Source organism: Chiloscyllium plagiosum, unplaced genomic scaffold, assembly GCF_037043375.1.
Source record: "Chiloscyllium plagiosum isolate Xiang-an unplaced genomic scaffold, Cpla_swu_hap1 HiC_scaffold_2, whole genome shotgun sequence".
Classification (NCBI taxonomy): Eukaryota; Metazoa; Chordata; class Chondrichthyes; order Orectolobiformes; family Hemiscylliidae; genus Chiloscyllium; species Chiloscyllium plagiosum.
The window spans coordinates 119,578,788-119,605,474 of record NW_028270140.1 but is presented as its reverse complement, the minus strand read 5'-3'; the positions used below and the strand labels follow the sequence as shown (position 1 = coordinate 119,605,474).

The following is a 26,687-nucleotide window of genomic DNA, read 5'->3' as shown; positions in this document are numbered from 1 at the left end:
ATATGCTGGGCTACCCCATTACTAAGGATTGGGCTTATTTATGGAACCATTACCTCAAGTGAAATGTTTAATTGTCCACTGCTTTGGTTGCAGCACTATACTTTGGTCCCATCTGTTGGTTGTGCAGTTGCTTAGCTCTGTCTATTATCTGCTGCGAATGCTGTTTGGCACACAGTAAGTCTTGTGTTGTGGCTTCACCAGGTTGATACCTCACTTTTATATCTAATTAGATCTGCTCCTGCCATGCTCTTCATAGAACTAGGTTTGACGTCCTGGCTTGATGGTAGAGTGGGGTAATGCAAGGTCATTCGGTCACAGATTGTGATTTGAATGTAAGACCATAAGACATAGGAGCGGAAGTAAGGCCATTCGGCCCATCGAGTCCACTCCGCCATTCAATCATGGCTGATGAGCATTTCAACTCCACTTACCCGCATTCTCCCCGTAGCCCTTAATTCCTTGTGACATCAAGAATTTATCAATTTCTGCCTTGAAGACATTTAGCGCCCCAACCTCCACTGCACTCTGTGGCAATGAATTCCACAGGCCCACCACTCTCTGGTTGAAGAAATGTCTCCGCATTTCTGTTCTGAATTTACCCCCTCTAATTCTAAGGCTGTGTCCAAAGGTCCTAGTCTCCTCGCCTAACGGAAACAATTTCCTAGCGTCCACCCTCTCCAAGCCATGTATTATCTTGTAAGTTTCTAATAGATCTCCCTTGAATCTTCTAAACTCCAATGAATACAATCCCAGGATCCTCAGCCGTTCCTCATATGTTAGACCCACTATTCCAGGGATCATTCGTGTGAATCTCCGCTGGACACGCTCCAGTGCCAATATGTCCTTCCTGAGGTGTGGGGACCAAAACTGGACACAGTATTCCAAATGGGGCCTAACCAGAGCTTTATAAAGTTTCAGTATCACAACAGTGCTTTTATATTCCAACCCTCTTGAGATAATTGACAACATTGCATTTGCTTTCTTAATCACAGACTCAACCTGCATGTTTTCCTTTAGAGAATCCTCAACTAGCACTCCCAGATCCCTCTGTACTTTGGCTTTACGAATTTTCTCACCGTTTAGAAAGTAGTCCATGCTTCTATTCTTTTTTCCAAAGTGCAAGACCTCGCATTTGCTCACATTGAATTCCATCAGCCATTTCCCGGACCACTCCTCCAAACTGTCTAGTTCCTTCTGCAGCCTCCCCACTTCCTCAGTACTACTTGCCTGTCCACCTAACTTTGTATCATCAGCAAACTTCGCGAGAATTCCCCCAGTCCTTTCATCCAGATCATTTAATATATAATGTGAACAGCTGTGGCCCCAACACTGAACCCTGCGGGACACTGCTTGTCACCGGCTGCCATTCCGAAAAAGAACCTATTCTCCCAACTCTCTGCCTTCTATCAGACAGCCAATTCTCTATCCATACTAGTAGCTCACCTCGAACACTGTGGGGCCTCACCTTGCTCAGTAGCCTCCCACGTGGCACCTTATCAAAGGCCTTTTGGAAGTCTAGGTAGACCACATCCCCTGGGTTTCCCTGGTCTAACCTACTTGTCACTTCTTCAAAGAACTCCAACAGGTTTGTCAGGCACGACCTCCCCTTACTAAATCCATGTTGACTTGTTCTAATCCGACCCTGCTCTTCCAAGAATTTAGAAACCTCATCCTTAATGATGGATTCTAGAATTTTACCAACAACCGAGGTTGGGCTAATTGGCCTATAATTTTCCATCTTTTGCCTTGATCCTTTCTTGAACAAGGGGGTTACAACAGCGATCTTCCAATCATCCGGGACTTTCCCTGACTCCAGTGACTTTTGAAAGATCTCAACCAATGCCTCCGCTATTTCCTCAGCCACCTCCCTCAGAACTCGAGGATGTAGCCCATCGGGGCCAGGAGATTTATCAATTTTAAGACCTTTTAGCTTTTCTAGCACTTTATCTTTTGTAATGGCAACCATACTCAACTCAGCCCCCTGACTCCCTTTAATTGTTGGGATATTACTCATGTCTTCCACTGTGAAGACTGACGCAAAGTACTTATTAAGTTCTCCTGCTATTTCCTTACCTCCCATCACTAGGCTTCCAGCATCAGTTTGAAGTGGCCCAACGTCTACGCTTGCCTGTATTGAAAGAAACTTTTACTATCATTTCTAATATTACTGGCTAGCCTACCTTCATACTTGATCCTCTCCTTCCTTATTTCTCTCTTTGTTATCCTCTGTTTGTTTTTGTAGCCTTCCCAATCTCCTGATTTCCCAGTGCTCTTGGCCATTTTATAGGCTCTCTTTTTCTTTCATAGATTTCCTGACTTCCTTTGTCGGCATGGCTGTCTAATCCCTCCCCGGATAATCTTTCTCTTCTTGGGGATGAACCTCTGTACAGTGTCCTCAATTTTACCCACAAACTCCTGCCATTTTTGCTCTCCTGTCTTCCCTGCTAGGCTCTGCTTCCAGTCTATTTTCGTCAGTTCCTCTCTCATGCCCTCATAATTACCTTTATTTAACTGTAACACCATTACATCCGATTTTGCCTTCTCTCTTTCAAACTGCATACTGAACTCTACCATATTATGGTCGCTGCTTCCTAAGTGTTCCCTTACTTTAAGATATTTAATAAACTCTGGTTCATTACATGGCACTAGGTCCAGAATAGCCTGCTCCCTTGTGGGCTCCATGACAAGCTGTTCCAAAAAGCCATCCTGTAAGCATTCCATGAATTCCCTTTCTTTGGATCCACTGCAATGTAATTGCACTGCTGCTGTTGATGGCCCATGGAAACCGGTCTTGACTGTTAGATTGTTCAAAATATATCCCATTTATCATGGTGATAGAAGCCACACAACATAGATGGTGTCATTTTCAATATGAAAATGGATTTGGTCTTCTGAATAACTGTGATAATTTCAGGAGAGTGACCATCATGGACAGATACGTCTACAACAGGTAGATCGTTCAGAATGAAGTAGAGTATGTTTTCTCTTGTTTCTTTCACAATCTGCCACAGATTTTGTCTGCAGCTATGTCCTTCAGGGCCCAGTCAGTAGTGGTGCTACTAAGCTGATTTTAATGATGACATGTTAAGTCTGAGCACGTTCTATGCCTGAGCCACCCTTGGTGCTTCCTCCAAATGGTGTTCAACATGGACTCAGAGGCAGTAGATGGTAATTCTTCCCCATTATTGACCTGGTATTTTGAGACTTAAGAGTGCAGAGTCTCTCCTGTCCGTGTGCCATTATGCTACCACCTTTGCTCAGTCTCTCGTATTGTTGGGGTAGGAAAGGACAGGATTGTCTTGGTGGCGGGAATATTTGTCCAGGATTCCTGTGTCATTATCGTGATGCTTAAATGGTTCACCAATGACTTTCTCTCCCATATAATTGGCTGCCCATGAATGATGGGTTAATAACAATTGTCTTTAGTATTGCAGCAGTTTAATTACTGTGGCAATTCAGATTTGTGAGCTGCTGTTAAGACCAGATGATCAGCACTATTCTTCACCTTGATTGAATTTTGTTTCTTCGTTTCTTCAGTTTGTAGGAAGTATTTGAACAATTATCCTGATGACCACAGCCTTCTGTGGGAGGTTGAAGGTGTTGGTCACCCTTTCCAGCGAGTTCGTATTGCAGACAGACTGCTGACACAGATTGCCCCTGTGAAAGGTAATACACGACACTGACTGAACCTGCCGAGGCTTCTCGTGTTACCTACCTGAGCCCCCATGACTGTTATCTCTCTTTCCCATTCTCCCCAGCTTAATGCTAAATGAATTTACCTATTTAAGTAAAAAGTTATTCTTTTGCAAGCATATTAGACATTTTGTATGGAAGGTTGATCTCTGCAACTTGTCCTGTCCACTTCAGTTCCGATAGATATTGAATAAAGTACACAACTCATAAAGTCAGAGTCATACAGCATGGAAACAGGCCCTTCAGCCAACTAGGTTTCCTAAATGGAATTAGTCACATTGTCTGCATTTGGCCCATATCCTTCTAAACATTGCTTATTCATCTGCCTAAGTGTCTTTTGAATTCAAAGTTTGTGCGAAGATTTGTAGCTCGGGTGCTCGTTGTTGTGGTTCTGTTCGCCGAGCTGGAAGTTTTTGTTGCAAACGTTTCGTCCCCTGGCTAGGCGACATCATCAGTGCTTGAATGTTGTAATTGTACTCACCTCTACCACTTCCTCCTGGTAACTCATTCTATATACACACCACTCTCTGTGTGAAAAAGTTGCTCCTCAGATCCCTTTTAAATCTTTCACCCCACCTCACCTTAAACCTATGACCTCTATGGGAGTCCAGAACTCCAGAATAATCTGGGTAAAAGACCCTTGCTATTCATCTTATCTATGCCTCTCATGATTTTGTTAACCTCTGAGGTCACCCCTCAGCCTCCAGGGAGAAAAAGTTTGAACCTAATCATTTCTCATTATAACTCAAACCTTCCAGTTTCAGTAACGTCCTTGTAAATCTTTTTTTTTTGCACCAGTTCCAATTTAATAACATTCTTTCTATAGTGGTGCGATCAGAATTGTATGTAGCATTCCAAATGTGTCCTCACCAATGTATGGTACAGCTGCAACATGACATCCCAACTCCTGTCCTCTCTGCACACCATGGACTGCTTTAAATCCAGGTGTCCGAAATCTTGCTGACTGTGGAGCCAGTGAGAGCCCCTTTCTTTTGTGGAAAGCCCACCATATTAATGTCAGTCAGACACTTAAATGACCAATGGTGAAGTTCTTCCCTAACAAAGGACTCAGTGTAGGTTTTGCTCTGAGAACTCCCAGCCAATCTGGGGGGCTAGCAGTCCTTGATTACAGACCACTCCAGCACTAGAATGATGGTGCCTGTGAGCAATGCACCCCACCAGGAGCTCAGCATCAGAAAGACACCTGGGGCACATGTCAGTGAGAGCTGACTGAGATCGAAGCATGGGGCCTATGGGTAAGGGGTTTGGAGGGAAAAGCTGGGAGAAGGGATGGGACGGAGGGGGAGTATGTGACTTTCAGCAGGTATTCCCACCCCTCCTGAGGGTTAGCTCCTTGGTCAGACACTGAATGCCCGCCCGTGAGGAGATATTTTGCCAGGTTTGCCCTGCCAACAACTGCCCTGCTGTTTGAGTCCTGATGGATGAGGTATTGAAGTGGGCAGGTAAGCAGACCAGGAGTCTTCCCACCCCCCAGACTTGATCAAGGCAGTGGTGAGCCTTTTTCTAATGTTGAAGTGCAACTAGGCAAATTGTCTTGCCTACTCCAAAAATTTGGGTTTAAGTATTTTTTTAGAAAACGTCCAAATATTTTTTAGTCGTACATGACACAATTACAAGTCAGTGAATCTAGCATTCCAAGGAAACATGACCATTCATACCCCTGAGTTATGATATTAATAGCTGACTGGATGGCAGCACCAATGTACTGAATCTTAGTATCGGTGATCTGCTGCTACCACAATCTAGTAAAACCGGGACTATCTGTCTGTTTGTTTCTTCTTGTTGTATCAGTGCTGATTTTCTGAGGAGTATCTTGTTATTCTAGTATTTTTGTGTTATACCCAAGGTGTAGATATCTCTCATACTGATGAACATGGACCAGTCAAAGAAGAATCTTCATCCCTGGACTTGACTGAGAGTGGAACAGCAAAGCAACTGACAAACAAAGTGGAGAAGCAGCCACATATGACCGAGCTGCCTGTAGGTCCTATCGTACAGAGCTCCTCTTCATAAAGAATAACTAACACAAGGAAGAGACTGAGAGGTTCTAGAACGATGGGAATGGATGGAAATGGTGGCAAGCTGCTGTCATCACCACTCTGTAGCTCAAAGTGAACCCACTGGCTTACTCAGACATTCCCAGAGATTGTTTCATGAATTGGGCCATGTATTTGGCTCTGGTTGTATTCCTCTCAGCCAGCTCTCTAAACCAGGCAGGCATTGGGTGCCTGACAAACAGCACAGTATTTGTTCATCACGCTCCCTCGGTGGAACTTGCTGCTATGTCTCTTGGTTGTACAATGGGAAGGCTGTCCATGAGATTTCTCATTGGGTGGAACGGGAACAGGATCCTGCCTATTACCCTAACATGATTTAGTGTTGTTCTGACCACTATTCAGCGAATGGATTAAATCTTTGTTCCTGTATTTGTTGTTATGTAATTCCCATGAAGAAATGTTCATTTGAGCATTTTCTTTTTTCTACCTAAAAACATAATTTATTTTTAAAAGGTATACAACTGACTAAAGTTCAAACTAACTTCTCAAAAAAAAACAAATTAATCATCTAAGGAAAAAAATGTGTATATGAAAAGTAAAAGCAGAATATTATGCCAATATACTATAGCATCATAGAATCCGTGCCATGTGGAAAGAGGCTATTCGGCCCATTGAGTCTGCACCGACCCTCCGAACTGAGTCCCACCCAGACTCAGTCCACCATATCCCCATATTTACCATGTATAATTCACCTAGCCTACATATCCCTTAACCTTATGGGCAGTTTAGCACAGCCAATCCACCTAACCTGCACATCTTTGGACTGAGAGGGGAAAGTGGAGCACCTAGAGGAAACTATCGCAGACACTGGGAGAATGTGCAAACTCCACGCAGATAGTCGCCCGAGGCTGGAAGCAAATCTGGGTCCCTGGCACTGTGAAGTGCTAACCACAGCCAGTGTGCGGCCCAAGGTTACTCGGCCACCACCTCCCCACATCGATCACCATTTTATGAAATGGGCAAACAGCAAATTTAGGATTCAAATAATGCAAAAATCTCATGTCATGGCATTAATAATTGGGTAACTGTATTAATTTTAAATGAACATTAAATTTGCCCTCAGAAGCTGAAGAGCATCATCTTGTGCCCTCCTTGTGGTGTGTTTGATAGTAGTAGGGGCGTCTAATGGTAGGTGACAGAAGGGTCCCCTTCCCAATCTCCTCTCCAAATATTTTTGTGGCAGGAAGCTGCATGGACAGCCAACCAACCAGCAGTGAGTAGGGGGCTTGCCACACCAGTAGCTCAGTGAACAAACCCTGTGCTGTTGGCTTATGGGCTCCTGAGGGTGGCTGTTGTTGTCTGATTAAAAGGCCTGGTTGAGGGAAGGATAGCAGGAGCCAAGTCCGTGGCATGACACATGGCTCAGTTGCATGAGGTGAGGAGATGGAATGACAGCACGGAGGGTTGGAGAGCAACATTGATGGGAGAGTTCTTTCATAATGGGAATTGATGGATGTTCCTGCGGCTGCATGCTTGACATCGTGATTGTATGTTGCCTATTAACAAAGTGCTGCAGAAACTCAGCAGGTCTGGCAGCATCTATGGAGAGAGAAACAGAGTTAATGTTCTGAGTCTGATAGGACTACTTCAGAGTTCTGAAGAAACTTCTTTGAGAAAGGGATGTGGAAGATCTATCAGAAAGAGATTGTAGAGACTGCATGGAGTGTACTTGGAGGAAGGGTTTTTAAGGTTACCGGGAAAGAATCCATCTGAATTAGAAATTTAGTGATGTAAAGGATCTGAGGTAAGGGAGAATGATTTTTATTTTGGAGGGTTGTGAACCTTTGAAAATCTTTGCTACGGAGGGTAGTTGAAGCTCAGTCTTTGAGTATGTTCAAGGGGAGATAGGTAGGTTTCTGTCGTAGACGGGGTTATGAGAGTGGGGTGAGAGAAAGGCATTGCAGTGTTCAGTTAGCCATGTGATATTGAATGGAGGGGCAGGCTTGATGGGCAGAATGGCCTACACCTGTCCCTATGTTCCTGTGATCTGATTGGTCTGGCAGGGATAGGAATGATCTAATTGGTCTGGAAGGGATAGGATTTTATTTTCTGTTCGAAGCTATTCTGACAGAAGGGTGTTACTTTTCTGTTTTTAGTGAGATGACAAAAAAAAGGAAATGCTGAAATTCTGAAAATTACTAGACTGTGAGTAAGGTTGATGTTGTAACATTATGATCTCTTTCAGACTGAATTACTTGTTCGCCAAGCATTGCCAGGTGCTTCTTCAATCCTTTCCGAAGGTGAGAATTGCAAATTGTTACAAACTATGGGAAGTTGGATATCCCTCAGTATTTTGTTGTGCTCTTTTTAGTGAAATGAACAATGTATGGCAGAGTTTATTCTATCTCCATAATTGGGGTTTGTTAGCTCAGTAGGCTGGATTGCTTGTTTGTGATGTACAGCGATTAGGAGAAAGTGAGGACTGCAGATCAAGTGTGGCGATGGAGAAGCACAGCAAGTTAGGCAACGTCCGAGGAGCAGGAGAGTCAATGTTTCGGGCATAAGCCTTTCGTCAGCAATGTGATGCCAACAGTGCAGGTTCAATTCCCAGAGCACTGCCTGAGGTCACCATGAAGAACCACCCTTGCCTGATGCATAGTGACCCTCACATTAAACAGCCATATCTCTTTCTCTCTCTCTCTCTCTCTCTCTCTCTCTCTCTCCCCGTTATGAGAGAGTAGCTGTATGGTCCCTTGGGATTTTGGCTACTTTCACCTATTTCCATAAAGACCAAGAATATTTTATTTTAGAAAAAGTACTTCCCTGTGACTGGGGGAAAGAATTGCCCAACAAAGTTTAATATTTTATGACTTAACTGTATTTATCTTGTCACAGTAATCAGAATCTCTGCATTATTTAATAGCTAGCTAATATACCTTAGAGACTATGGAAAGGTATTTCCTCCTTAACTAACTCAACCAAAAAGACTTTATGATCCATTAATATGTCAAACTGCACTATCCGTACGTATGTAGTCTTAATCTCAAGTCCCACACTCCTCCAAACTTTTCAACAGCCTTCTTTCTCAGAGCAAGCCTTTCAATGACCTTTGAGGAAAAAGTGAGGTCTGCAGATGCTGGAGATCAGAGCTGGAAATGTGTTGCTGGAAAAGCGCAGCAGGTCAGGCAGCATCCAGGGAACAGGAGAATCGACGTTTCGGGCATAAGCCCTTCTTCAGGAATGAGGAAAGTTTGTCCAGCAGGCTAAGATAAAAGGTAGGGAGGAGGGAGTTGGGGGAGGGGCGTCGGAAATGTGATAGGTGGAAAGAGGTCAAGGTGAGGGTGATAGGTCAGACTGGGGTGGGGGCGGAGAGGTCGGGAAGAAGATTGCAGGTTAGGAAGGCGGTGCTGAATTCGAGGGATTTGACTGAGACAAGGTGGGGGGAGGGGAAATGAGGAAACTGGTGAAATCCGAGTTCATCCCTTGTGGTTGGAGGGTTCCTAGGCGCCTAGGAACCCTCCACCACAAGGGATGAACTCTGATTTCACCAGTTTCCTCATTTCCCCTCCCCCCACCTTGTCTCAGTCAAATCCCTCGAATTCAGCACCGCCTTCATAACCTGCAATCTTCTTCCCCGTCCTCTCCGCCCCCACCCCAGTCTGACCTATCACCCTCACCTTGACCTCTTTCCACCTATCACATTTCCGATGCCCCTCCCCCAACTCCCTCCTCCCTACCTTTTATCTTAGCCTGCTGGACAAACTTTCCTCATTCCTGAAGAAGGGCTTATGCCCGAAACGTCGATTCTCCTGTTCCCTGGATGCTGCCTGACCTGCTGCGCTTTTCCAGCAACACATTTCCAGCTTTCAATGACCTTTTGAAAGTCCCCTCAATCAGTCTTCTGAGAATCCTCAGACTGACCTCCAGTTATTGAGCCTTTGTTAAGCAGCAACTTCTTTCATCCTTAAGTCACCAAACATCCTGTCTCCAATAGTAAAACAGTTTTTTCCTCAGCAGCCTCCTGTCTTCCACTGCTTAACACAGCAGTGACTGTTTGGCTTCTACTTTCTAAACAGAAAATTGAGATTCTAAAGATTTGGGGTTCTGGAAAATCCATGAATTGATACTATTTAAGCTGGATTAAAATGACTGTTACTTACTTCATTGGCTTTGTTGGGGTCAGAATACTTTGAGATTTAGTCCATGGCATTATAAATGGGAGCAATAAACAAAATGTATTAGCGGTTCACAATCTAGACAAATCTCTATATTGACACTAGATGGGAAAGCAAATTTTATTGCCAGTAGAGCATTTTGCTGTTAGTATTCTGGCATTGAATAATGCATTTGCTACTTCCATTCCAGGTGAATATTGGCATGCTTATAATACACTTTTCCATTGCAGTGGTTGATGCATTTTGAAATTATTTATTGGTGTGATGGTGTATTGAAACTTCAGTCTCTGTGTGGACAAGATATTTGAGTTGAACCATTTTTGGCTCATTTGCCCACTCATTCGAAGTTCACTCCATCGTCATTGTGAATTAGTCCCACCTTCCCCTGGCCCTCCTTCAAGGTTAGGCCTCCCATGAACATCTAATCAATGATACAGCTGTTTGTGTGCTCTTCCTGGCTCCCATGCTGGATCCCATTGTTAATGGTTGCCTTTCCTCTTGCAGAAACTCTCTCTCCCTTTAATCAACAACATCCACCATCTCTTCTATCCTTTTTTTAATTGACTCTTCCAATTCTTGCATCTCGAAGTATATTGCAATCCTCATTTGGCTCAATACATAGCATCACTCCAGTCTTGCTCAAAATGAGCATAACCCTCATATGGAGATGAGAATAACTCTGCATTAACGTACTGCTGAGATTAGAGTTAAGGTGGCTTAAAGACACTGAACTGTGAAGAAACGCAGAGTTTTCCAAAGCCTTGTATGTAAGTGTGTTGCTGGAAAAGCGCAGCAGGTCAGGCAGCATCTAGGGAACAGGAGAATCGACGTTTCGGGCATTAGCCCTTCTTCAGGAAGAAGGGCTAATGCCCGAAACGTCGATTCTCCTGTTCCCTAGATGCTGCCTGACCTGCTGCGCTTTTCCAGCAACACATTTCCATCTCTGATCTCCAGCATCTGCAGACCTCACTTTCTCCTTGTATGTAAGTGTCCCACTTTGAGAACCTTTGATGGGAAAGCTTTACTTACTGATGTGCTATTAAAGTAAAACCAGACAGTTTTCAGGTTTACTTTGCTCAGTTGCTGGAACTGTTGCAATAGTTGTGAACAGTTAGGGGAACACTTATGGGGACTGTCATGGCCGCAGTTGCGGGTGACTGCAATGACCGCAGTCGCCATCACTGTTACGGGAGCAGCTGGAACCTTTGCCATCGCTGTTACAGGAACCATTGCGGTTGCAGTCGCAGCAACTGTTGCCGTGGCAGTTGCGTGAACCGTTGCGGGAACATGTTGCCTTAGCTTTTGCAGGAACTGTTGTGGGAAAATATTGCGGTCGCAGTTGGGGAACTGTTCCTGGAAAATGTTTCCGTAGCAGTTGGGGGAACAGCTGCTGTAGCGGTTGCCGTAGCAGTTGTGGGAACTGTTGGTGGTACCAGTTGCCAGAACTATTGGGGGAACATATTGTCATAGTTGTTTCGGGAATTGTTCCCATAGCAGTTGCAGAGGCTGTTGTGGGAACTGTTGCCGTAGCCGTTGGGAAACTGTTGCCGTAGCAGTTGGGGAACTTTTGCCGAAGCAGTTGCGAACTGTTGCCGTAGCTGTAGCTGTTACCGTAGCAGTTGGGAACTGTTGGGGGAAATGTTGCCATAGGTGATTAGATTAGATTAGATTAGATTCCCCACAGTGTGGAAACAGGCCCTTAGGCCCAACAAGTCCACACCGACCCTCCGAAGAGTAACCCACACAGACCCATTTCCCTCTGACTAATACACATAACACTAAGGCCAATTCACCTGACCTGCACATCTTTGGACTGTGGGAGTAAACCAGAGCACCTGGAGGAAACCCACGCAGACACTGGGAGAATTGTGCAAACTCCACACAGACAGTCGCCCGAGGCTGGAATCTAACCCGGGTACCTGGTGCTGTGAGGCTGCAGTGCTAACCACTGAGTCACTGTGCCACCCTAGCTGTTGTGGGAACTGTTGCTGTAGCTGTTGCGAGAGCAGTTGGGTACTCTTTGGGACCCGTTGCTGGAGCAGTTGGGAACTGTTGCGGAAACTGTCGCAGTAGATTAGATTTTAGATTAGATTACAGTGTGGAAACAGGCCCTTCGGCCCAACAAGTCCACACCGACCCGCCGAAGCGAAACCCACCCATACCCCTACATTTACCCCTTACCTAACACTACGGGCAATTTAGTATGGCCAATTCACCTGACCCTGCACATCTTTGGACTGTGGGAGGAAACCGGAGCACCCGGAGGAAACCCACGCAGACACGGGGAGAACGTGCAAACTCCACACAGTCAGTCGCCTGAGGCGGGAATTGAACCCGGGTCTCTGGCGCTGTGAGGCAGCAGTGCTAACCACTGTGCCACCGTGCCGCCCACAACACTTCCCAACTGCTACAGCAACAGTTCCCATGACAGTATCCAACTGCTACGGCAACAGTTCCCAACTGCTACGGCAACAGCTGTTGCAGGAACTGTTGCCATAGCAGTTGCAATGTGTTGCATTAGCTGTTGCAGGAACTACGGCAACAGATCCCGCAACATTTCCTGCAACAGCTATGGCAACAGTTCCCAACAGTAGTAGTTGCGCAAACTGTTGCGGGAACTGGTATGGTAGCAGTTGTTGGAACTGTTGCCGTAGCTGTTGGAACTTTTGGGGGAACTGTTGCCATAGTAGTTGTGGGAAAATGTTGCCATAGCAGTTGAGAAAATATTGCTGTAACAGTTGTGAACTGTTGCCGTAGTAGTTGGGGGAACCGTTGTGGAAACTGTTTCCGTGGCAGTTGTGGAGACTGCTGGGGGAACGGTTGCCATATCAGTTGCGGTAGCAGTTGGGAACTGTTGCCTTAGCTGTTGTGGGGAAATTTTGCGGTAGCATTTGCGGGAAAATGTTGCAAGAACTGCTGCTAAAGCATTTGGGAGCTGTTGCCGTAGCCTTTAGGAACTATTGTGGGAACTGTTGCCAGGTGTTGGGAACTGTTGCCCCAGCAATTGGGAACAGTTGTGGGAGCAGTTGCGGGAAAATATTGCGGGAACTGTTGCCGTCGCAGTTCTGAACTGTTGCCGTAGCGGTTGGGAACTGTTGCCATAGCTGTTGCAGGAAATGTTGCGGGATCTGTTGCCGTAGTTCCTGCAACAGCTAATGCAACACATTGCAACTGCTATGGCAACAGTTCCTGCAACAGCTGTTGCCGTAGCAGTTGGGAACTGTTGCCGTAGCAGTTGGGAACTGTTGCCGTAGCAGTTGGATACTGTCATGGGAACTGTTGCTGTAGCAGTTGGGAAGTGTTGTGGGAGCTGTTGCCGTAGCTGTTGGATACTGTTGCCGTAGCTGTTGGATACTGTTGCCGTAGCTGTTGGATACTGTTGCCGTAGCTGTTGGATACTGTTGCCGTAGCTGTTGGATACTGTTGCCGTAGCTGTTGGATACTGTTGCCGTAGCTGTTGGATACTGTTGCCGTAGCTGTTGGAAACTGTTGCCGTAGCTGTTGGAAACTGTTGCCATAGCTGTTGGGAGCTGTTGCGGGAACTGTTGCTGTAGCTGTTGGGAACTGTTGCGGGAATTGTTGCTGTAGCTGTTGGGGACTGTTGCTGTAGCTGTTGGGGACTGTTGCTGTAGCTGTTGGGAGCTGTTGCGGGAACTGTTGCTGTAGCTGTTGGGAACTGTTGCTGTAGCTGTTGGGAACTGTTGCGGGAATTGTTGCTGTAGCTGTTGGGGACTGTTGCTGTAGCTGTTGGGGACTGTTGCTGTAGCTGTTGGGGACTGTTGCAGGAACTGTTGGGGACTGTTGCAGGAACTGTTGCTGTAGCTGTTGGAAACTGTTGCCGTAGCTGTTGGAAACTGTTGCCGTAGCTGTTGGATACTGTTGCCGTAGCTGTTGGAAACTGTTGCCATAGCTGTTGGGAGCTGTTGCGGGAACTGTTGCCGTAGCTGTTGGGAACTGTTGCGGTAGCTGTTGGGAACTGTTGCGGTAGCTGTTGGGAACTGTTGCGGGAATTGTTGGTGTAGCTGTTGGGAATTGTTGGTGTAGCTGTTGGGAATTGTTGGTGTAGCTGTTGGGAATTGTTGCTGTAGCTGTTGGGGACTGTTGCTGTAGCTGTTGGGGACTGTTGCTGTAGCTGTTGGGGACTGTTGCTGTAGCTGTTGGGGACTGTTGCAGGAACTGTTGGGGACTGTTGCAGGAACTGTTGCTGTAGCTGTTGGGAACTGTTGCTGTAGCTGTTGGGAACTGTTGCTGTAAAATTGGGAACTGTTGCCGTAGCTGTTGCAGGAAAGTGTTGCGGGAACTGGTGCGGGAACCGATGTGGGAACCGATGTGGGAAAATGTTGCAGTCGCAGTTGGAAACTGTTGCTGTAGCTGTTGGGATCTGTTGTGGGAACTGTTGCCCTAGCAATTGGGAGCTGTTGGGGAAAATGTTGCGGGAACTGTTGTGGGAAAATGTTGCCGTAGCAATTCTGAACTGTTGGGGGAACTGTTGCCCTAGCAATTGGGAGCTCTTGGGGAAAATGTTGTGGGAACTGTTGCTGTAGCTGTTGGGATCTGTTGCGGGAACTGTTGCCGTACCTGTTGCGGGAACCGATGTGGGAAAATGTTGCAGTAGTAGTTGTGAACTGTTGCGGGAAAATGTTGCGGAACTGTTGCCATAGCAGTTGGGAAGTGTTGCAGGAACTGTTGCTGTAGCTGTTGCAGGTACTGTTGTGGGAAAATGTTACCGTAGCAATTGGGAACTTTTGCAGGAATTGTTGCCGGAGCAGTTGGGAACTGTTGTTCAAGCTGTTGCCGTAGCTGTTGTGGGAAAATGTTGCGTTAGCAGTTGGGAACTGTTGCCAGGTGTTGGGAACTGTTGCGGGAACTGTTGCCCTAGCAATTGGGGGAAAATGTTGCGGGAACTGTTGCTGTACAAGTTGGGATCTGTTGCGGGAACTGTTGCTGTAGAATTTGGGATCTGTTGCGGGAACTGTTGCCATAGCTGTTGCGGGAACTGTTGTGTGAAAATGTTGCCGTAGCAATTCTGAACTGTTGTGGGAAAATGTTGCCGTAGCAGTTGGAAATTGTTGCAGGAACTGTTGCCGGTGCAGTTGGTAACTGTTGTTCAAGCTGTTGCCGTAGCTGTTGCGGGAAAATGTTGCGTTAGCAGTTGGGAACTGTTGCCAGGTGTTGGGAACTGTTGCCCTAGGAATTGGGAGCTGTTGGGGAAAATGTTGTGGGAACTGTTGCTGCAGCTGTTGGGAACTGTTGTGGGAATTGTTGCCGTATCTGTTGCGGGAAAATGTTACTGGAACTGTTGCCATAGCTGTTGGGAACTATTGCAGGAAAATGTTGTGGGAACTGTTGCTGTAGCTGAAAATGTTGCAAGAACTGTTGCTGAAGCAGTTGGGAAGTGTTGCTGAAGCAGTTGGGAAGTGTTGCGGGAACTGTTGCCGTAGCGGTTGGGATCTGTTGCGAGAACTGTTGCCAAAGCTGTTACGGGAACCGTTGTGGGAAAATGCTGTGGTAACAGTTGTGAACTGTTGCGGGAAAATGTGGGAACTGTTGCCGTAGCAGTTGGAAAGTGTTGTGGGAACTGTTGTGGGAAAATGTTGCCATAGCACTTGGGAACTGTTGTGGTAGCTGTTGCGGGAATGATTGCCATAACTGCTGTAGGAGCTGTTGTGGGAAACTGTTGCCGTAGCAGTTGGGAACTATTGCGGGAACTGTTACCATAGCAGTTGGGATCTGTTGTGGGAACTGTTGCCAGGAGTTGGGAACTATTGCGGGAGCTTTTGGGGAAAAAGTTGCAGGAACTGTTGCTGTAGCAGTTGGGAACTGTTGCGGGAACAGTTGCCATAGCACTTGGGAACTGTTGTTCTAGCTGTTGCGGGAATGGTTGCCGTAACTGTTATAGCAACTGTTGTGGGAAAATGTTGCAGTAGGAGTTGGGAACTGTTGCCCTAGCAATTGGGAGCTGTTGGGGGAAAAAGTTGCGGGAACTGTTGCCGTAGCTGTTTGGATCTGTTGTGGAAACTGTTGCCATAGCATTTGGGAATTGTTGTGGGAACTGTTGCCGTAGCTGTTGGGAACTGTTGCGGGAATTGTTGCCGTAGCAGTTGGGAATTGTTGTAGGATCTGTTGCGGTAGCCGTTGTGGGAAAATGTTGTGGTAGTAGTTGGGAAATGTTGCGGGAACTGTTGCTGTAGCTGTTGCGGGAACTGTTAAGAGAAAATGTTGCGGTTGCACTTGGGAACTGTTGTGGGAGCAGTTGCCATAGCGGTTGGAAACTGTTGCCGTAGCAGTTGGGATCTGTTGCAGGAAATATTGCCATGGCTGTTGTCGGAGGTGTTACCGTAGCAGCCGCGAACTGTTGGGGAAATTGTTTCTGTAGCTATTGCTGGAGATGTTGCTGAAGCAGTTGGGATTTGTTGCTGTAGCTGTTGCAGGAACTGTTGTGGGAAAATGTTGCCGTAGCAGTTGGGAACTGTTGCATGAACTCTTGCCAGGCATTGGGAACTGTTGTCGGAGCTGTTGCCGTAGCTGTTGGGGTCTGTTGCGGGAATTGTTGCCATAGCTGTTGGGAACTGTTGTGGGTGTTGCGGTAGCAGTCACGAACTGTTGGGGAATTGTATCCGTAGCTATTGCTGGAGCTGTTGCCGAAGCAGTTAAGAACTGTTACGGAAATTGTTGCCATACCAGTTGGGAACTGTTGCCGCAGCTGTTGGGAACTGTTGCTGTAGCTGTTGGGAACTGTTGTGGGAAAATGTTGCTGTAGCTGTTGGGAACTGTTGTGGGAAAATGTTGCCGAAACAGTTTTGAACTGTTGGGGAAACTGTTTCCATAGCACATGGGAACTGTTGTGGTTGCTGTAGCGGGAACTGTAGCTGTTTTGGGAAAATGTTGCGGTAGCAGTTGGGAACTGTTAGCAGTTGGGATCTGTTGTAGGAACTATAGCTGTAGCAATTGGGATCTGTTGCGGGAATTATTGCCGTAGCTGTTGCAGGAACTGTTAAGTGAAAATGTTGCCGTAGCAGTTGGGAACTGTTGCCAGGTGTTGGGGACTGTTGTCGGAGCTGTTGCCGTAGCGGTTGGATACTGTTGCCGTAGCTGTTGGGAACTGTTGAGGGAACTGTTGCTGTAGCAGTTGGGAACTCTTGCAGGAACTATTGCCGTAGCTGTTGTCGGAGGTGTTGCCGCAGCAGTCACGAACTGTTGGTGAATTGTTTCCGTAGCTATTGCTGGAGCTATTGCGGAAGCAATTGGGAACTGTTGCAGAAATTGTTGCCATCCCAGTTGGGAACTGTTGCCGCAGCTGTTGGGAACTGTTGTGGGAAAATGTTGCCAAAGCAGTTTTGAACTGTTGGGGAAACTGTTGCCATAGCATGTGGAAACTGTTGTGGTAGCAGTTGTGGGAACTGTTGCAGGAATTGTTGCCGTAGCAGTTGGGAATTGTTGTGGGAACTGTTGCTGTAGCTATTTTGGGGAAAATGTTGCGGTAGCATTTGGGAAATGTTGCAGGAACTGTTGTGGTAGCAGTAAGGAACCGTTGCCGTAGCAGTTGGGATCTGTTGCCGTAGCAGTTGGGATCTATTGTGGTAGCTGTTGCAGGAACTGTTGTGGGAAAATGTTGCCATAGCAGTTGGGAACTGTTGCAGGAACTGTTGCCAGGTGTTGGGAACTGTTGCTGTAGCAGTTGGGAACTGTTGCCGCAGCTGTTGGGAACTGTTGTGGGAAATGTTACCATAGCAGGAGGGAACTGTTACCGTAGCTGTTGCAGGAACTGTTGCCGTAGCTGTAGGGAACTGTTGCCGTAGCTGTAGGGAACTGTTGTGGGAAAATGTTGCCATACCCAGTTGGGAACTGTTGCCGTAGCTGTTGGGAACTGTTGTGGGAAAATGTTGCCGTAGCAGTTTTCAACTGTTAGCGAAACTGTTGCCGTAGCACGCGGGAACTGTTGTGGTAGCTCTAGTGGGAACTGTTGCCATCGCTGTTAGGAATTATTGCGGGAACTGTTGCTGTAGCACCTGGGAACTGTTGCGGCAATTGTTGCCATAGCAGTTGTTGGAACTGTTGCCGCAGCTGTTGAGAACTGGTGCGGGTACTGTTGCCGTAGCTGTTACGGGAACTGTTGTGGGAAATTGTTGCCGTAGCACGTGGGAACTGTTGTGGTTACTGTAGCGGGAACTGTTGCCGTAGCTGTTGCTGTAGCTGTTGTGGGAAAATGTTGCGGTAGCAGTTGGGAAATATTGTGGGAACTGTTGCCGTAACAGTTGGGAACTGTTGTGGGAATTGTTGCCGTAGCAGTTTTGAACTGTTGGGAAAACTGTTGCCGTGGCAGTTGGGAACTGTTGTTGTAGCTGTTGGGAACTGTTGTTGTAGCTGTTGGGAACTGTTGCCGTAGCTGTTGGGATCTGTTGCGGAAACTGTTGCCGTAGCTCTTGCAGGAACTGTTGTGGGAAAATGTTGCCATAGCAGTTGTGAACTGTTGCCAGGTGTTGGGAACTGTTGTGGGAGCTACTGCCATAGCGGTTAGGAACTGTTGCGGGAACTGTTGCCGGAGCTGTTGGCGTAGCGGTTGCAAACTCTTGCCTTAGCTGTTGGGAACTGTTGCGGGAACTGTTGCTGTAGCAGTTGGGAACTGTTGTGGGTAAATGTTGCCGTAGCAGTTTTTAACTGTTAGCAAAACTGTAACCATCGCTGTTGGGAACTGTTGCGGGAACTGTTGCCGTAGCAGCTGGGAACTGTAGCCGTAGCTGTTAGGGACTGTTGCTGTGGCAGTTGTTGGAACTGTTGTAGTTATTGGAAACCGTTGTGAGAAATGTTGCCATACCAATAGGGAACTGTTGCCGCAGCTGTTGGGAACTGTTGTGGGATAATGTTGCCGTAGCAGTTTGAACTGTTGAGAAAACTGTTGCGGTAGCAGTTGGGAACTGTTGCTGTAGCAGTTGGGAGCTGTTGGGAACTGTTGCCCGAGCAATTGAGAGCAGTTGGGAACTGTTGTAGGAACTGTTGCCGTAGCAGTTGGGATCTGTTGTGGGAATTGTTGCCGTAGCTGTTGCAGGAACTGTTGTGGTAAAATGTTGCCATAGCAGTTGGAAACTGTTGCAGGAACTGTTGCCAGGTGTAGGGAACTGTTAGAGTCATAGAGATGTACAGCATGGAAACAGACCCTTCGGTCCAACCCGTCCATGCCGACCAGATATCCCAACCCAATCTAGTTCCACCTGCCAGCCCCCGGCCCATTTCCCTCCAAACCCTTTCTATTCATATACCCATCCAAATGCCTCCACCACATCCTCTGGCAGCTCATTCCGTACATGTCCCTCTGCAGGCAAAAGTTGCCCCTTGGGTCTGTTTTATATCATTCCCCTCTCACCCTAAACCTATGCCCTCTAGTTCTGGACTCCCCAACCCCAGGGAAAAGACTTTGTCTATTTATCCTATCCATGCCCCTCATAATTTTGTAAACCTATATAAGGTCACCCCTCAGCCTCTGACGCTCCAGGGAGAACAGCCCCAGCCTGTTCAGTCTCTCCCTGTAGCTCAGATCCTCCAACCCTGGCAATATCCTTGTAAATCTTTTCTGAACCCTTTCAAGTTTCACAACATCTTTCCGATAGGAAGGAGACCAGAATTGCATGCAATATTCCAACAGTGGCCAAGCCAATGTCCTGCACAGCCGCAACTCCTGTATTTAATACTCTGACCAATAAAGGAAAGAATACCAAACACCACCTTCACTATCTTATCTACCTGTGACTCCACTTTCAAGGAGCTATGAACCTGCACTCCAAGGTCTCTTTGTTCAGCAACACTCCCTAGGACCTTACCATTAAGTGTATAACTCCTGCTAAGATTTGCTTTCCCAAAATGCAGCACCTCACATTTATCTGAATTAAACGCCATCTACCCATTGGCCTATCTGGTCCAGATCCTGTTGTAATCTGAGGTTATCCTCTTCGCTGTCCACTACACCTCCAATTTTGGTGTCGTCTGCAAACTTACTAACTGTACCTCTTATGCTCGCAACCTCTTATGTAAATGACAAAAAGTAGAGGGCCCAGCACCGATCCTTGTGGCACTCCACTGGTCACGGGCCTCCAGTCTGAAAAACAACCCTCCACCACCACCCTCTGTCTTCTACCTTTGAGCCAGTTCTGTATCCAAATGGCTGGTTCTCCCTGTATTCCATGAGATCTAACCTGTCTAATCAGTCTCCCATGGGGAACCTTGTTTAACGCCTTTCTTAAGTCCATATAGATCACATCTACTGCTCTGCCCTCATCAATCTTCTTTCCGGGAATATCTTCCCTCAGCACAGCTGTAATGCTATCCCTTATCAAAAATGCCACTCCCCCTCCTCTCTTGCCTCCCATTCTATCCTTCCTGTAACATTTGTATCCTGGAACATGAAGCTGCCAGTCCTGCCCATCCCTGAGCCATGTTTCCGTAATTGCTATGATATCCCAGTCCCATGTTCCTAACCATGCCCTGAGTTCATCTGCCTTCCCTGTTAGGCCCCTTGCATTGAAATAAATGCAGTTTAATTTATTAGTCCTACCTTGTCCCTGCCTGTTTTACTCACTTCTGTTCTCAGCTGTACGCATCTCCGATCGATCTCTTTCCTCACTATCTCCCTGGATCCCACCCCCACCTTACTAGTTTAAATCCTCCCAAGCAGTTCTAGCAAATTTCCCTGCCAGTATATTAGTCCCCTTCCAATTTAGGTGCAATCCATCTTTCTTGTACAGGTCACTTCTACCCCAAAAGAGATTCCAATGATCCAAAAATGTAAATCCTTCTCCCATACACCAGCTCCTCAGCCATGCATTTATCTGCTCTATCCTCCTATTCCTGCCCTCACTAGCTCATAGCACTGGGAGTAATCCAGATATTACTACCCTTGAGGACCTTTTAAATTTCTGCCCGACTCTCTGTAATCTCCCTTCAGAATCTCAACCTTTTCCCTTCCAATGTCGTTGGTTCCAATGTGGACAATGATCTCCTGCTGGGCCCTCTCCCCCGTGAGAACATTCTGCACCCTCTCTGAGACATCCTTGATCCTGGCACCAGGGAAACAACACCATTCTGCTTTTTCTCTGCTGGCCACAGAAACGTCTGTCTGTACCTCTGACTACAGAATCCCCTAACACAATTGATCGCTTGGAAGCCGACATACTCCTCATTGCATTAGAGCCAGTCTCAATACCAGAAACTCGGCTGTTCGTGCTACGTTCGTGGGGCGGTGTTTGCACAGTGTGTCCAGGAAGCTTTTCTAACTCAGTATGTAGATTGTCCGACCAGAGGGGAGGCCATATTGGATTTGGTACTCTGTAATGAACCGGGACAAGTGATGGGCTTGTTAGTGGGTGAACATTTTGGTGATGGTGACCACAATTCTGTGACTTTCACCTTGGTTATGGAGAGAGATAGGTGTGTGCAACAGGGTAGGTTTTACAATTGGGGGAAGGGTAATTACGATGCTGTAAGACAGGATCTGTGGAGCATAAGTTGGGAGCATAGGCTGTCAGGGAAGGATGTCGTGGAAATGTGGAACTTTTTCAAGGAACAGATACGATGTGTCCTTGATATGTATGTACCTGTCAGGCAGGAAAGAAATGGTCGTGTGAGGGAACCTTGGTTGACGAGGGAGGTTGAATGTCTTGTAAAGAGAAAGAAGGAGGCTTACATAAGTTTGAGGAAACAGGGTTCAGACAGAGCAGTGGAGGGATACAGGATAGCCAGAAGGGACCTGAAGAAAGGGATTAGGAGAGCTAAGAGAGGGCATGAAAAATCTTTGGCGGATAGGATCAAGGATAACCCAAAGGCATTTTATGCGTATGTGAGAAACATGAGAATGACGAGAACGAGGGTAGGTCCGATCAAGGACAGTAGTGGGAGACTGTGTATTGAGTCGTAAGAGATAGGAGAGGTCTTGAATGAGTACTTTTCTTCAGTATTTACGAACGAGAGGGACCGTATTGTTGAAGAGGAGAGTGTGAAACGGACTGGTAAGCTAGAGGAGATACTTGTTAGGAAGGAAGATGTGTTGGACATTTTGAACAACTTGAGGATAGACAAGTCCCCCGGGCCTGACGGGATATATCCTAGGATTATGTGGGAAGCAAGAGAGGAAATTGCAGTACCGTTGGCAATGATCTTTTCGTCTTCACTGTCAACGGGGGTGGTACCAGAGGACTGGAGAGTAGCGAATGTTGTGCCCCTGTTCAAAAAAGGGAATAGGGATAACCCCGGGAATTACAGGCCAGTTAGTCTTACTTCGGTGATAGGCAAAGTAATGTAAAGGGTACTGAGGGATAGGATTTATGAGTATCTGGAAAGTCACTGCTTGATTAGGGACAGCCAGCACGGATTTGTGAAGGGTAGGTCTTGCCTTACAAGTCTGATTGAATTCTTTGAGGAGGTGACCAAGCATGTGGATGAGGGTAGAGCAGTGGATGTAGTATACATGGATTTTAGTAAGGCATTTGATAAGGTTCCCCATGGTAGGCTTATGCAGAAAGTCAGGAGGCATGGGATAGAGGGAAATTTGGCCAATTGGATAGAAAACTGGCTAACCGGTCGAAGTCAGAGAGTGGTGGTAGATGGCAAATATTCAGCCTGGAGCCCAGTTACAAGTGGAGTTCCGCAGGGATCAGTTCTGGGTCCTCTGCTGTTTGTAATTTTTATTAATGACTTGGAAGAGGGAGTCGAAGGGTGGGTCAGTAAATTTGCAGACGATACGAAGATTGGTGGAGTTGTGGATAGTGAGGAGGGCTGTTGTTGGCTGCAAAGAGACTTAGATATGATGCAGATCTGGGCTGAGGAGTGGCAGATGGAGTTCAACCCTGCCAAGTGTGAGGTTGTCCATTTTGGAAAGACAAATAAGAATGCGGAATACAGGGTTAACGGTAGGGTTCTTAGTGAGGTGGAGGAACAGAGGGATCTTGGGGTCTATGTTCATAGATCTTTGAAAGTTGCCACTCAGGTGGATAGAGCTTGTAAGAAGGCCTATGGTGTATTAGCATTCATTAGCAGAGGGATTGAATTCAAGAGTCGTGAAGTGATGTTGCAACTGTATAGGACTTTGGTTAGGCCCCATTTGGAGTACTGTGTGCAGTTCTGGTCGCCTCACTTTAGGAAAGATGTGGAAGCTTTGGAGAGGGTGCAGAGAAGATTTACCAGGATGTTGCCTGGAATGGAGAATAGGTCGTACGAGGATAGGTTGAGAGTGCTAGGCCTTTTCTCGTTGGAACGGTGAAGGATGAGGGGTGACTTGATAGAGGTTTATAAGATGATCAGAGGAATAGATAGAGTAGACTGTCAGAAACTTTTTCCCCGGGTGCAACAGAGTGTTACAAGGAGACATAAATTTAAGGTGAAGGGTGGAAGGTATAGGGGAGATGTCAGGGGTGGGTTCTTTACCCAGAGAGTGGTGGGGGCATGGAATGCGCTGCCTGTGGGAGTGGTAGAGTCAGAATCTTTGGTGACCTTTAAGCGGCAATTGGATAGGTACATGGATGGGTGCTTAAGCTAGGACAAATGTTCGGCACAACATTGTGGGCCGAAGGGCCTGTTCTGTGCTGTATTGTTCTATGTTCTATGTTCCCCTAAGAATCCATCACCCCCTACAGTTTCCAAAACAGCATACTTGTTTGAAATGGGTATATCCACAAAAGACTCCTGCCCTAGGTGCCGACCTCTCTCACCTTTCCTGGAGTTAACCCATCTATGTGACTGTATCTGAGGCTTTTCCCCCCCTTCCTTTAACTGTTGCAAATTCCTCATCGCTTCTATCTGTCTCTCCAACCGATCCACTCAATCTGATAAGATTTGCATCCAACAGCATTTATGGCAGATATAATCCGCAGTAACCCTTAAACTCTCGTTAAACTCCCACATCTGACAAGAAGTACATATCACTGCAAAGGCCAATTTTGCTCCTTCACAATCTATAGACCCAGAAAATAACACCGTCTTATTCCTTTACAAACACTTAAATTAATAGCAATACTTATATTTTAAGTTTCATCAAGAGACTTATGTCCAAAAACATATTATCAAGAAAGAATCCACTGTACCCACTACTGCAGCCTTTCTCTTGGACAGACTTAAAACAACAATTAACTTATCTGATTCTGTGCTGTGAACTTCGCCCAACAGTTCCTCCAAGATTAGTTGTGAATTTCACTGTTTGTTAATTTTCCCAGATGCACTCCGATATCCAGCAACGCACGAATTCAAACAGCAAAGGCGGTAACTGTGCAGGTTCTGTCTCTCTCACTCTCTCTCCTGCACTGTCCTCACCATGTTGTCAGAGCTGTTGCCGTAGCTATTGGGAGCAGTTACAGGAACTGTTGCCGTAGCAGTTGGTAACTTTTGCGGGAATTGTTGCCATAGCTGTTGTCGTAGGTGTTGCAGTAGCACTTGGGAACTGTTGCCCCAGCAGTTGCGGGAACTGTTGTGGGTAAATGTTGCCATAGCAGTTTTGAACTGTTGCCGTAGCACGTGGGAATTGTTGTGGTTGCTGTAGCGGAAACTGTTGCTGTAGCTGTTGGGAGCTGTTGTGGGAAAATGTTGCTGTAGCAGTTGGGAACTGTTGCGGGAACCATTGCTATAGCTGTTGGGAACTGTTTCCGTAGCAGTTGGGAATTGTAGGATCTGCTGAGTAGCAGTTGGGAACTATTGTGGGAAAATGTTGCGATAACAGTTGGGAACTGTTGAGGTTGCAGGTAGAAACTGTCGCGGGAAAATGTTGCGGTAGGAGTGGGGAACTGTTGTGGGAACCGCTGTGTTAGCAGTTGTACCAGTTGTGAACTGTTATGGGAGCAGTTATGGGAACAGTTGCTTACTTTATTGGTTGAGAAATTCTCAACATGTGAACTCCCATTTTCCCACAAAATATTTTGTTACTAGAGCTCACAAGACCACCTGTTGCTAAACGTGGAAGAAGCAGCCAATCCAAACGTTCAAAAGCAGCAAAGTGTCGGGTTGAGTCGGAAACAAAATCAAAACGTTTCAATAATAAAGAGGAGGCAAGTGCATCGGCAGAGGTTAAGGATCAGTTAAACAGGTAATTGTGTCTGTTATATATAGCTCAATTAGTTTCACTCCAGCACCATTATGTGAAGATGCTGGATGTTATTTCAGTTTGTTTTTTGTACACTTTAATAAAACTGATATTGCTGCACTTCCAACATACTTCATTACAGATTAACATTGTATCTCGGACCTACATTTTTGAGTTTAGACTGGAGACTAACCTTTTGCATTCTTAATTCTTTTATAAAAACTCACTTGCTAGTTTACCAAGTGCTGATGATTGATATTAAATTTGTGTTAACACAAATGCTTTTGTACCACTTGCTTTTTTTCCCCAAATTAAGTTATAGCCAATTGGAATAGGAAAGTCTGTTGGAAACTAAACAATGAAGTCCCCTTGTATATCCTTATTCCCTGGTTTCCGCTTTTTTAGGTTTCTCTTTGGATTTGTGAAATGTGTTGAGGTATTTTCTAGTTTCTTGCTTCCAATTGGCTATCGTGAAAAACAATGGAGCTGGTTGATATTTGGAATAGGGTCATCTTTCAAACCCATTGTATGCCATAAACCTGATTCCTACTGATTGCTGGGGTGATGAGGAAAGTTCCCATTGTCAAGTTAATCCTTAAAAATTTAAAACCAGAAATGCTGGAAACACTCAGTAAATCATGTACAGAGGAACCTTGATTATCCGAAGGACACAGGCGGGAAGTATTTCGTGCGGTTAATTGAAGTCTGGATAATCGAATGTCGGGTAACATAGTTCAGCCAAGCATTGGGACGTTACAATCTTGCCAGATAACTGAGGTTCCTCTGTAGTATCAGTAAAAAAACCAAAAGGTTAATGTTTCAATGTAGCTCTTCCTCAGTTGGTAGCACTCGTGCCTTTGACTCACAAACCTATTCTCGAATTTGAGCACAAAATTCAAGGCTGACACTTCACTACAGTACTGAGGTCCTGTTGCACTGCTTGAATTAGCTACTGACTTTTGGATGCGATGCTAAACCATGGTCCCACATGCCTCTGTGAATGGATGGAAGAGATCCTAAGTCACAATTTCAAAGAAGAGCTGGAGAGTTCAGCCTGATGACCTGGTCAATATTTATCCTTCGACCAGCATCACCAGAGTGGATGATCACATTGCTGTCTGTGTGAACTTGACGGTCATACCTCCTATATCTTTCTACAATGATGACATGTTTTAGAAAAAGTACACCATTGCCTGTAACACTCGGTGAAATGTCCATGGTCATAAAAAGTACAATATAAATGGAAGTTGTGCTTTAGTAGTCTTTGTTTCCCTTTTCTCTCAAATGCAGTATGTTTATAAATGAGACACCTGATGGTTTATCTATAAATACTGCATTTCCTGTCTGTGTGAGAAACTGGAATGTACATGTAGTCCAACATTTCTCTCATTATCAGTATTGCTGTAAGCTTCTGTTCATTTCTCTAATTGTTACCAATTAACATCATCTTCAATTGATAAGTACTGTTGCATAATGTACTTATTATGTTAAGGCAAAAGGTTTTACTATTGCGATCTGTCACAAGTGAAATATGTATATTTTACAGATGTGAAGCCAAGGTAGATGGAAGTGGAGATGCTTCACAAATGATTGGAAATCAGGAAAAGTGCATATTTCCAGAAGGTCCTGCAGGAATAATGGAGAGTGACGTTGACATCTTGAAACAGGATGTTGGTGAGGTAATTAATGTGTTATAGAGGGCTTTGAGGATATCTGGACAGACTACTCAGGGAGAGTGTTTGGACG

General features: G+C 46.0%; 1 protein-coding gene across 10 annotated transcripts in view; it reads left to right on the top strand.

Annotated features, from left to right (window-relative positions):
• The window catches only part of fam169ab (family with sequence similarity 169 member Ab), a 103,586-nt gene that overhangs the window by 58,091 nt on the left and 18,808 nt on the right, over positions 1–26,687 (top strand). For all 10 annotated transcript variants that reach the window (XM_088000254.1, XM_088000219.1, XM_088000227.1 and 7 more), the window contains 5 exons: positions 3,538–3,666; positions 5,561–5,694; positions 7,957–8,011; positions 24,788–24,944; positions 26,488–26,620. In XM_088000254.1, coding sequence (XP_087856380.1) covers positions 3,538–3,666; positions 5,561–5,694; positions 7,957–8,011; positions 24,788–24,944; positions 26,488–26,620 — 608 coding nt within the window. The remainder of the gene's footprint in view (positions 1–3,537; positions 3,667–5,560; positions 5,695–7,956; positions 8,012–24,787; positions 24,945–26,487; positions 26,621–26,687) is intronic.